Source organism: Oryctolagus cuniculus, chromosome 1 (assembly GCF_964237555.1).
Source record: "Oryctolagus cuniculus chromosome 1, mOryCun1.1, whole genome shotgun sequence".
NCBI lineage: Eukaryota > Metazoa > Chordata > Mammalia > Lagomorpha > Leporidae > Oryctolagus > Oryctolagus cuniculus.
The window spans coordinates 181,758,998-181,771,388 of NC_091432.1; the positions used below are offsets into that span (position 1 = coordinate 181,758,998).

At 43.5% G+C, this 12,391-nt stretch overlaps 1 protein-coding gene and 1 long non-coding RNA gene across 9 annotated transcripts in view; one reads left to right on the forward strand and one right to left on the reverse strand.

The window, feature by feature from the left end:
• The window catches only part of LOC103347684 (uncharacterized), a 71,343-nt gene extending 64,343 nt beyond the window's left edge, over window positions 1-7,000 (reverse strand). For 2 of the 3 annotated variants that reach the window (XR_007924027.2, XR_516263.4), the window contains exons 1-2: window positions 6,820-6,994; window positions 6,398-6,524 (exon numbers count right to left, since the gene is read on the reverse strand). This is a non-coding gene — a long non-coding RNA (uncharacterized lncRNA). Of the gene's footprint in view, window positions 1-6,397; window positions 6,525-6,819 lie in introns of all 3 variants that reach the window. The other variant, XR_011380219.1, reaches the window with a different exon arrangement.
• The window catches only part of ADAMTSL1 (ADAMTS like 1), a 1,062,044-nt gene that overhangs the window by 987,656 nt on the left and 61,997 nt on the right, over window positions 1-12,391 (forward strand). For all 6 annotated transcript variants that reach the window (XM_008254434.4, XM_008254437.4, XM_008254438.4 and 3 more), the window contains 2 exons: window positions 8,157-8,336; window positions 11,832-11,966. In XM_008254434.4, the coding sequence (XP_008252656.3) occupies window positions 8,157-8,336; window positions 11,832-11,966 (315 nt within the window). The remainder of the gene's footprint in view (window positions 1-8,156; window positions 8,337-11,831; window positions 11,967-12,391) is intronic.

Consider the following 12,391-nt stretch of genomic DNA (forward strand, 5'->3'; position numbering starts at 1 on the left):
CAGCGCGGTGCGCCGGCCGCGGCGGCCATTAGGGGGTGAACCAATGGAAAAGGAAGACCTTTCTCTCTGTCTCTCTCTCTCACTGTCCACTCTGCCTGTCAAAAAACAAAAAAACAAAAACAAAAACAAAAACAAAAAAAAACACCAACACTGAACAAAAACCAGCTACTGTTTCTCCCTTCCTCTGGATCATTCATTTGTGATGTGGGTTTTTTTTTTTTTTTTTTAAGATTTATTTATTTGAAAGGCAGAGCTACTGAGAGGCAGAGGCAGACAGAGAGAGATGGATGGGTAGATCTTCCATTCACTGGTTCACTCTCCGAATGGCTGCAACAGCTAGAGCTGTGCCGATCTGAAGCCAGGAGCTTCTTTCTGGCTGCCCATGCAGATGCAGGGGCCCAAGGAATTGGGCCATATTCCACTGCATTACCAGTCCATAGCAGAGAACTGGATTGAAAATGGAGCAGCTGGGACCTGAACCATCACCCATATGCGATGCCAGCACCGCAGGCAGCGGCTTAGCCACAGCACCAGCCCATGATGTAGGTTTTAAGGATTTAACTCCCATGATAGAGTGAAGAAATGAATGACTCCTGTGCCAGTGGGTGGCTACCGTCACCTGACTACCATTCTCATCAGACACACCCTACCTGTTATGTCCACACCTAAACCCAAGTTCTCCAGTTGTACCCCATCTGCAGAATAGACAGGCAGTGGCACCCCCTGCCCTAAAGATGTCTTCATCTTATATCTCAGCCCCTTCATCTGAAAGTTCATGTGGACCTCTCATACATATGACCACAAAACACATTTTATAGTAAGTAGGAGAAGGTCTTAGGGCCTGTGGTTCCCAATGAACAGTCAGGTCAGATTTTCTCTGAAGTGCCGTGATGTCTTCAGGATACCCAAAATATAAATCTGTCTTTGTAATTGTGTATTAGCTTCTCTTTTGTAAAACTTCCCTTGCCTGTTCATCCAGCCTCATTCATGAAACCTTCCAGAACTGAATTCCACCAGGCTCAATACTCCTAGATGGAGAGTAGACAAAGCCATTGAACAAGCAGCCCCTGTATACAGGGATGAATGGTGCCAAAGGGCGCTTCCTGCAGAACAGTGGCTCCCCACCTGATCACTGTGACCACATTCTTGGGAATGACACACCAATAGAAAGAGGACAGACTGTGTTTTGTATCTTCTTGGAGTTGGGATTGGTAGGAATTAAAGAACAGGGGAGAGAGGGCAGCAAACAAGGAGTTGGGGTATTTGAAGATCAACAGAACCAAAGTCCAGGTTGGGGAGCATTTGCCATGGGAAGTCAAAGACATTCAAATGAGTGTTAGCCCATTCCTCCATGCATGTGGCTCTGTCTTCCAGCTTCATCTAGAGACTCACTTGTTAACCATATGGTGAGACCCTGGTGGTTAAACCCAGTTTGTGTCTGGCTATGACATTATTGTCTTTATTTTAGCTTTTCTTATAGAATCCCATGTGTATTAACCCTGGTTAGCTAAAATAAATCTTCATGTTTCTGTCATTATGCCTTTTGTTAAACAAGATATTTATTCAAAGTTGGCGGGAATGAACCTGCTTTTGATTACACTATGAATTGCCTGGACAAGGAAGTCATCCCTGAGCTGAGTCTCCAGTTGAAATACCAACAGTAATGCTAAATGGCAGAAGGAGCTACTTGGACTTGACTACTGTAATCTTTTCTTATTGCTCACCTCCTATTCTTGTTGGTCTACACTCCATCTGTAGTCAGGGAGTGTAGGGTCCTTTTGACTGTATAGAATTTTCTAGACCGCAGTACCAACTCCAGTGGCTTGCAATACACTAGCTTGACAATTGACATCCCAGACTTTAAGGGACAGGGAATTGGGACTCTATATGGGCCTCCTTGAAGAAGGATTTCATGGCAAATTCATTTGTTACTCGTTTGGCAACCTTTTATTGAATATCCAATTCAGTTTCAAGCAGCGGTCTTCCATTCCAAATAGACATGATGAGTAAGATACAACTTTCAGGAAGTTTATAGTCTGGGAAGAAGGAGGGAAGTTATGAAATATATAATCATAATACAATGTGATATGTAGATACAGTTTTCCAACTATAAAATATTACAGTATTGCATAAATTCTATAAAACACAGAAAAATAAAAAAGCCAAAAGGGAAAGAAAACAACATCTTCAAAGTACTACTTTCCAAATTCAACCACAGTTGACATTTTAGCGTATTTCCTTAATCTTTATACTTTAGTCTGCTTCCTTTTCACTCAGTATTAAACATTTGTCTGTCATAAGAATAATTTTAATGGAAACATAATAGTCTATCTTAAAAATATTATTTAATTTACCTAGACTGACTTATGCTTTGAATTGTTAGCAGTTTTTCTTTAAACAACTTTTAACACTTCTGCTTTCAACTTCTAAAATGCAGCCCTGCAAATTCTTCCCAACTCCTAAGCATAAACAGCATTAAGAGTATAATAGGCTTTTCTTGGAAAAGTGGTCCAGTCCACTGGACTGCTCACATTGTTTTTCTCGACATAAGAATTCTGAAAACTAAGTAATAGATAAGGAATCGGGGAAGGAGAGGGCATTTCAGTCAATGGGAACAGGATGTACCAAGGGCCTGAAGTAGAAAGAGTATACCATGTTCAAAAAAGTGAATTATGACTGGTGTCATAAGGAGAACAAGAGGAAGAAGCAGCCTATGAAGCTGAGAAGTAGACGTAGGCAGAGACTAGCTCTTGTACACTGCCAAAGATTATTATGTAGTTAGTATTTTATTCAAGAGCAAAAGAAGTTTTCAAAGGACTTAGGAGACAAAATTGACAGAACCTGTGCTGCAGAAATAATTCCAGAGTCAAGAATGGGTTGTGAATTAGCTCAGTCTATATACTGTATCAGACTCTCCATGTATATAATGGCTCCAACACATTAGAAATTATTTCTGCTTATCTAAAATCCAAAGAGTGTTTCTGATCAGCTGGCAATATCTGCCCCCTGCTGTCATTCAGGATTACAGGATGTCCATGCCTCTTGAACATAACCCCTTCCAAGTTTTCTCTGGAGGTAATCTATCTCGTCAACCAAAAGAGGGAAAAAAGAACATGTGGAAGACAGTTGGGATGGTTTGTAAGATTCACAAAAGTTCCTACTTTTCATATAACTTCATAGTCACATGGTCAATCACAACTACAAAGGATGCTGGGAAATGTAGCCTGGCTGGGCACTTAGGAAAACAAAGCAACCAATTTTGTGAACACCACCAAAGGTAGAAGGCTGAAAACCTCCCTTTTCAGACAACCATGGTTCTGTACAACAATTGCCACTGATATTTGACTTACTGTTCCCTGTCTAGCTCCTTGCACCAAGTCACCCCCACTACCACCACCTCAGAAGCTTCTGGAACTTATCATGTAAAGGTAAACCTTAGATCACCACCTCAAGATGTTGACAAGCTGCCATGTTTCAAGCAGCCTTCCAAATATAACAAGTCGTTTAGTTAACAAGAATATCCTGTTTGGGATTTTAAAGGCAGAAGAAGAAAAAGACTATTATAGCATCACCCTACCTTGCAGCTTAGTGGAGATTAAAGGCACTAATCCTTGTAATCATATCAAGTTACAGCCCATTCTGACTAGACTCATTATTGATCCTCTGAAGCAACAGGGAGAGCTTTGTGGCATTGGTAAGATACACCACAAGGGGACAACGCAAACATGGGTTCTTTTCTTTCCCTTTTTTAAACACAAATCATGCCAGAGAGTCCAAGTGAGAAGCCTAAAGTAACTGATCAACGATAACACAGCATTGGACTTTGTGCTGTGGCAGACAGTGTTTTTCTGTCATTTTCCAGAAACGTCTGTCTGTAGAACACATTGTCACTCTGCAACAAGGGTAGAAAAAAAATAATCTCCTACAACCTGACCAAGCTTTTCAGCAAGAGAGCTAACAGAGCCAGCACAAAGTGATTCTAGAAACTTCCCTCCTAACAGCAATCTTGGTGTTATGTTTACAGCAGAAAGGTTAATTCTCAAGGTGAAAAGCATTTGACAATTCAGAAATAAAAACACGGTAGTTCAGATTTTCTCTAAACAGCAATCTGGCATAATGGCAGGCAGTGGGCAGTGGTGTATAGAAGGGTACTTCAAAGAGTTGGCAGAGGGGCAGATGTTGTGGCACAGTGGGTTAAACCACCACTTGGGATGTCTGTATCCCATATAGAAGTGCCTGAGTTTGAGTCCTGCCTCTGCGTCAGATCCAGCTTCCCACTAAGGCAAACCTTGGAAGCAGTAGCTGATCATTCAAGTACTTGAGTCCCTGCCATCAGCCTGATACAGCCCTAGATGTTGCAGGCATTTGAGAAGTGAACCACTGGAAGAAAGATATCCCTATCCCTCTCTATCTCTGCTTTTCCCCCTCTTTCCTCCTCCCACTCCCTTTCTTACTCAGTCTCCTCATTCTCTGTGTCACTTTGCCTTTCAACTACATAAAAATAAGCAAACTTTTTTTTTAAATGCTACCATTTTTTAAAAGATTGTGGAATTTGGCCAGCGCCACAGCTCAATAGGCTAATCCTCCGTCTGCGGCGCCGGCACACCAGGTTCTAGTCCCGGTTGGAGCGCCGGATTCTGTCCCGGTTGCTCCTCTTCCAGTCCAGCTCTCTGCTGTGGCCCAGGAGTGCAGTGGAGGATGGCCCAAGTGCTTGGGCCCTGCACCCGCATGGGAGACCAGGAGAAGCACCTGGCTCCTGGCTTCGGATCAGCGCGGTGCGCATGCTGTAGCAGCCATTGGGGGGTGAACCAATGGAAAAAGGAAAACCTTTCTCTCTGTCTCTCTCTCTCACTGTCCACTCTGCCTGTCAAAAAAAAATTGTGGAATTTTTAATTTTAATGCAAAAAATTTTCAAATGTTAGGCGTTTGAAATCTGCAGTTTTTTCAGAATGTGCATTTCACATGAACTTTTTGTAGAACCTCTCATAAGTATGACTTCAAAATTGTTCTGTAACAAAATTATTTTTAATTACATTTTCCATGAACTTCTTGAAGTACCCTCGCACTTGTTAACGTAGGTATCTTGGGGTACATTCCTATGTATCGGGCCCCACCTTGCCATTGGTGGGTTACTGATTAGCCATGGGATAGGGAATAGGGGGAGACAGGACTTTGCACCCAGAAGCAGATTCTTTAGTCTCTCTGAGCCCTACTCCTCTCAACTGTAAAAGAGTAAATGGTACTGTTGGCCTTGTAGGATCATTGTGGAAAATAAGTGATTATGTATATGAAACATTTGGCTTATAGCAAATGTTCAGTCAGTGTTATTTTTTCCTCTAACGTGTTCAGGATATCTTTGCCTAACTTGGTACATTCCCTATGTCAAGGTATTGTGGACATCCGTGTTAGACGTTTCCATCAGGGACGTTTTGAAGGGACTCTGTGGCACCTTCAGTGCAGTGACATTTTCTAAAGCACTATTGTTATCTCTTGAGAGAAAAGGAAAAAGCTCTATGAAACCTGTATTATTTTTCCTCTTATTCTATGAGTGTGCTTGTAGTGCCAGAGCTGGCAGTGAAGGCACCAGCTATGGTTCCAAAGAATCTTGTTAGTGTTGTTCTCTGCCTAAAGCCAACAGTTGCAAGCTGAGGTGCCCAAAGTGAGACACTGGCAACAAGCCCCCCAGCAGCAAACCCATGATAATGAACAAATTAGAGAAGGAGTCCCACTTAATTTCTCTGCCCTAGGGACTGCTGTCACTGTGTATTCCCAGTTTCACAGAGACTTCCACTGTTTGCTGTCCTGAACATTTCCATTTCCCCTGTGAACCCTCTGCAGTCCCCAGAGGACTCCAATCCTTTGTGTAGACACCTTGTCCTGCCCTCTCAACTAAGCCTGACTTTACAGGGACAAAAGACAAAGAGTAACAAAGGGAAGCTTATGAGGAATTCCAGGGAAGTAAGAAACATCTTTCAGGTTTCCCCCCTCCCTGGGCCTTCCCCCACCCCATCCTCCTGCCCCTCCTTCTTCTCCTTTCTACCCTGCCTGCCTGTCATTTTTTGTCTGTCACTCTCATTGCCATCTTCTTTCCCCTTCTCTGCCCTTGGCTGCCAGCAGGAGCACAGACTCTGGCCAGAGGATACCCCGGTGAGCAGCAGGGAGTCCCTGCAGGAGCTGTGGGTGGTGCAGCCAGAGTGAGCACAGGGGGTCGGACAGCGTTCACTCCCTGTTCACTGGGACAACACCCTTTTGTTGATGGAACTCGGACTGTTTAGTCCAATTTGCTTGCTCTGCCTCTCCAGCTCTAGACCAGCCTTTACTTCCTGCAGGGGATTTGTGCTGGCTGCCCCTGCTCCTCAGTGGATGCCCACCGCACGTGATTCAGGGAGTTACTCACAGGAAAGAGGACAAACACTGGCAGAGAGTGGTGTGTAGGCCCTCGTTTTCCTTGTGTCTTCACAAGAGAAATGATTGGAAGTATTTTTCTTCAACTTTACTTTCCAGAGATTTTTCTTCTAAATGTGCTGGAATTAAAAAACAAAACAAAAATAAAAACTCAATTCCTGGTCCAAAGCCTAAACTGGCAGGGGCAGGCACTGTGATGCACTTGCTCTCCCTAGTGGTGCTACGATGAAAAAGCAGTTTTTCTGCCCATCACCTGTTATCTTTTCTCCAGGTGTGTTTAGAGCTGAAGCCAGTCTGGCCCCTCTCGTGCTCTTGACCATCAACTTTCACATCATGTGAGTTTTAGGATCTACCTTTCCCTGCTGTGACAAGGCCATAGTACCCAAGTGTCCATGCCCTGTCAGTAGCCCTTACCTGTCTTCCTTCTGCCAGCTTCCAGGACAAGTAACAGATACATAGGTAACTCCTTAAAGACCCCTGTTTTTCCAAGAGTGGCTGACTATGAAGGGCAAAATGCAGCCCCCACTCAAGGAAAGCACTGGACTTAAATGGCTCCTTAGTCTAGTCTTGGCTTTGACCCCATTAACCAGGATTTGACATTTTACACATGCCCTGATGCTGTCACAGAGGTCCCTCAGTACATTGTGAGCCGGATCAGCAGGCTGGGCATATAAGGAAATGGGGTTTTCTGCTCCCTGGAGACCTGTGAGTTAATGCCAAAGCCTTTCCGTCTCCCAGCTCATTCAGAGCCCAGCCCCAGGAGGAACACCCTGTGAAGACCATGTGGGAATGCTTGTCCTAAACTAGAGCCTACTCACCAGCAATTCAACCAGAGGAGACTTAACTGAGAAACAGGCTGTCCCCAGAGTATGCAGCGTAACTTCCAGAGACAGGCACTGCTTCCACATCAGCACAGTCTCCCCAGCCCTCCCCCCGGAGCAGGAAACTTGGATGTGTGCACTGTTACTTGTGCAGTGTATAGATTTTGTACATTTTCTGCGGTGCTTCCCAGTGCCACTGTTTCATGCTCTCCCGTTCTGAGAAGATACAAGGATGTTTTCCACAGAATGCCAACAAAGAATCCAGCAGCTTTCATTTATCCTGTTCCTACTCTGAAATTGTGTAGCTTTGAACTTCTTATTGAAATAAATCTATGCAGAAAAGTACACATATCAGAAAGTGAGCACTGCCCACCAAGCCAGCCCCAAGTCCAGAACCCTTGTCCCCTCTCTGTCACAACCCTTTCGATTCACCCCCCTTCTCATGGGAGCCACCACCTGACCACCAACAGCGTGCATTCTGTTGCCCGCTCTTGTTTTGACTCCCGGAAATGGAATCACACGTAAGTATTCTTGCTCCTGGCTTTGCTCACTCAGCATTCTGTTTGTGTCCTGGGGTTGTGGATTCTTCATTTTCCAGGGTGTATGCATTTTGTTCTTTTGTTTTTGTAATGTGCTTCCTCCAAAGAATTGAGGTACTCTCCTTCCACCTTGGCAAGTGCCATTCACCAGCTGCCTCTGTTTTCCTCTTCTTTTAACTGGCCTCCCTTTTCCTGCCTCAGCAATGTCAGTTTTAAAAGTCAAAAGATCTAGAGACAACTGAAAAGTCCAAGGCATTATTTACTTTGGCCCAAGGATGGTGGAAGACGCCCAGGCAGATGCTTCCTCTGCAGCAGCCCCGGGAGAACCAGCGGAGAGCCTCCCTGAGTTCACCTGGAAGGGATTAGCTGATGTGTTTTTTTTTCTTCCTAGGTGTGCCTGAAGCTGAAGTCAGTTGGTTCAGGAACAAAAGCAAACTGGGCTCCCCTCACCATCTACATGAGGGTTCCTTGCTGCTTGCAAATGTGTCCTCCTCGGATCAGGGTCTGTACTCCTGCAGGGCGGCCAATCTTCATGGAGAGCTGATGGAGAGCACTCAGCTGCTGATCCTAGGTGAGCAGCTCAAGTTGCTGCCTGGTGAACCCTGCTGGGGGTGACTGCCTAACCCGCCTTCTGCCCCCTTTCACCCTAACCCAATTAAGGACATGAAAGGTAAAACCAGTATCCCCTGTCTTCTCTCCACTGCAGCCGTCAGAGAATGAATACAGACTTTGGGGCCAAATATGAGCTCAAACCCTGGCTCTGGCTCGTAGGAACTGTGGCATTGGGTGTGTTACTTCACCTTGCTAAGTAAGACTCCAATGCTGGTCTCTCAGCGGGGGAGAGACCAGAGGGGAGTTCCACCAAATGAGAATTGTCCACTTGCACAGGGGGTGCAGGAGTGTCCAGCAGAGATGACAGCATTGAAGCAATTATTCTGAACTCCTATGCTAAGTACTTCTTGGGGGGAATCAAATAAAAACTATGGATCCTTCCTCCCAGAGAAATCTATACATGCACAACTTTTCATATAATTCCAGGAAGCTCAGTCTAGTCTACCTAGGTCTCCATATGGAACCCCCCCAAACAGAGGAACCCCTTCCTGATTAAAGAGTCTAGTACAGTTCCTAGAATAATGTGAATACTTTAAAATAACAATTACAGGCCACCACTCACCAGTTGATGTTACCTAGTGCTGAACTCACCATGTTGCTGACTATAATCATTTCTGTTCTCTGGACTAGTGACCTAGTTTTTCTTTCTCACTAAGTTTGGGAGCTGGTGGGGTAGTATTAAAAAAGGCAATTAGAGCACTTAGAAATGAAAAAAATAATATGAGAAATAACGATTACATGCTACACATACACACTAGAGACTTTCTCAGTGAAAACAATTGAACTTTATTTTTCGACTTCCATGCCCAAAGTTGATAACAGACCTAAACATAGATTCTGCACCCCCTGACCACTCAGATGGCAGAAAGGCCCTGACAGGTTTCATCTCGCTGGTGGCTGCAAAAATCTACAGCGATCATAGGAAGCCACAGGAAAATGTCTCAGAGAAAGATGCCACTTGTCTTCTGCGGGGCTTCATCCATCGGAGATGCTAGTATTCAGCTTAGAACCCAGGGACCATGGCCCCATGCTGAGTTATGGTGCTTATGGATGGGTTTTTCCTCCCTAATCACCCTACCTTGTTGCCTCTGCTAACAGAGATAAGACTAAGGGTGGTAACTGCTGCTGTGACTTTGCCAATGAAGTGTGTGCGCTCTGTAAGCCTGTTCCTAACTGTGTCCAACTCTAATGTAGCATGATGGTGATCACTATATTTGAAGGGTCTTCTCATTTTAATCAAACTGGATGGTGGTGCCAGGGAGGGGGAAATCACTGTAAAGGTTCTGAACATTCAGGTTTCCCTAATCAGAAGTATTGGTTTATTAATCAAGATTTGTTAGTTTGTATAGGTAAATATATGGACATTTTAATCAGCAAAAATGCTGCTTAACTTTTAAAGGGTTTTATATATAAAGCTGAAATTCCAAGCCAAGTTCAGTGACTTAACCTATGGCATGGAGACTTAAAGTGTGATGGGACAGACTTTCCTTTATTTATTCACATCATCATTGGGTGAATATTCATTAAGTCTGCTTCTAAGTCCTGTGTCATCTGGACACTAGTAGAGCTTTAGGAGAAAAACAAAATATGACTTCTTCCCTTAAGAATTGAGTTTCCCTTAATTTTCAGAAGATCAAGTGGACATGCAGGGAATAAAAAAAAAAAGTACTGTAGAAGCTGGGAGGACATGAGAAGGAACTGACATTTAGCCCAAGGAGAGCTAATTGTTTTGAAAATGAGATATAGCCTCCTCTTCTTGCTCTGAGTAAATAACCAAAGGCTTGCTGAGTTTCAATAGGAAATATTAAAGAAGAGGAAGAGAGACTAACTTTGAGTGAAGTGCCACCACCAGTTGTTAAAATCATATTCCAGAGTAGAAAGAGACCTTGGAAGGGAACCTCATTTTACAGATGAGAAAACTAAGACTCAACAGGATTAAGTGACTTGTTCAAGTCCATGGACAGAGAACCATGGCTCAGACTAAGGATTCTTGAACTCAGCAATAGGGTTTTCCCTATATCACATGAAGAGGGTTTTTAAAAATTATGATTTGGGTATGTGTGTGTATATATACATTTGTGTTTATATATATATATATATATATAAAACATGAGAAGCACATATAAAATGTATCTACATACATACATATAATCTCAAGTACATCATTGTCTTCTCCATGTAATGGTGATGGTTTTGCGCAGCCAAGGGCAGGGAAGACATAGGTTTGTTTCTGCAGTAGACACAGGCACCATTATGACTTATTTGTCACCCCCAGCAAGTACCTGAAAAGGTGTGGCTGTTAGGCACGTACTAGGACCCTCACTGAACTCTGTGGAAAAAAATTGTTGATTTTAAGAGTAGTACTACTGCTGCTTCTTCCACTTCAACAGGTGCTCTGGAGAATAAGGTGGGTGCTGGCTCTGGAAGTATGAATTGCAATTCCTGAAGAGAAACAGAAAGAGAACCAAAGGGATTCTTCCTCTTTTCAGGAAAATCTGGGATCATCCAGCCACTAAGTTCTAGAGATGCGTGCCTTTTTGTTTGTCTAGCAGAAATGATAAGCTGCTGTATTCCTCATTTTCATTTTTAGAATTTTTATTAACAATAACTGTACGTGTTTCTGGGCCACAGTGTGACATTTCAATACATATATACAATGTGTATGATCAAATCCAGGTAATCAACATTTCTCCTTTGTTGACTTGACTTTATGACTAGAGGCTGTCTAGAGCAGCATCTGTCATCTATACAATATATACGAGGTTATTGTAAACTACAGTCTCCCCACTATACATTTTTGTCACTTTTAGCACTAGTTAGCTATGATCTCTGAGGACTTCAGTCTTGGTATCTTGTAAGATTTTTAATACTAGAACATCCCATAGTAACCCTGTCTTCCTGTTCTGCTTATCTGGATCCTACTTGGGCATAAAAATCCAGACCACAGAGCAAATTAGCTAATTAAATTCACAACTTAATCTTTTTCCTAATACAAAATGTCACTCATAGGGTCCTTTTAAACCAGAAATTCCTGTGGCATATCTCTGTCTATGGGGACAATAATGCTTGCAATAGGCACTAAAGGATGATATAAGAGTTAAATGAAAATTGGAATGAAAACCATTTAGCACAAGATGTAGAATATCATAAATGCTAAGTTGACTTTTTATACGTGTCTTTATACTACAGTTTATCTCAAATTTATAACTACCAAATATTGCTACGATATAAGTAAGGAACTCCTGAAATTAGTGTGCCTAGTTCTTGTTGTGATTTCAGACATCAAATACTAAGCTTGAAATTAAGACTCACTTTGACAGGTATACCTAATCCATAGGAAAAAGTGATTTTAAAAGGCAGCAATGATAATGCATGTCTTACATACACACTCCTCTGTCCTTAACGCAGCCTGTGCTCTTTTAACCTGCCTGATTCAGCATCTGTCTTCTCACAGACCCTCCAGAAGTCCCTGCGCAGTTGGAAGATATCAGGGCCCTGCTCTCAGCCACTGGACCGAACCTTCCTTCAGCGCTGACATCTCCTCTGGGAACACAGCTGGTCCTGGATCCTGGGAATTCTGCTCTCCTTGGTGAGCCCAACCTCTGAGACATTGGGCAGAAATCCAGGGCTGGACAGGATTTATGGATGGGTGACTGCTTGCAGGTGGGAGGGAGGCAGCAGTGGGGGGTGGCCAACAGGAAATCACTAAATTGCCTACAGAATCCAGACTCACCAGTGGAAACTTGGCTGACATTCCACACGAGGTGAGTCCCGTTCTTAGTCTGGACTCTATAGCTTGTCTAGGTTCCAGTATGGCTCCTTTCTGAAACCTCTTGGGCTGATGCCACAATGCAGATCCTCTCATACAGGTTGACTCACTGAACTTGGAGAAAGACACAGCAGGACAAATGGCTCCTGGACATCCTCTTCTTTGCTCCCTTCTCCAGTACTTCCCCAGTACTCCTGCTAACCTCACCAGAGCTATAATCAGCTGTCGAGGGAAAGTGCAATATT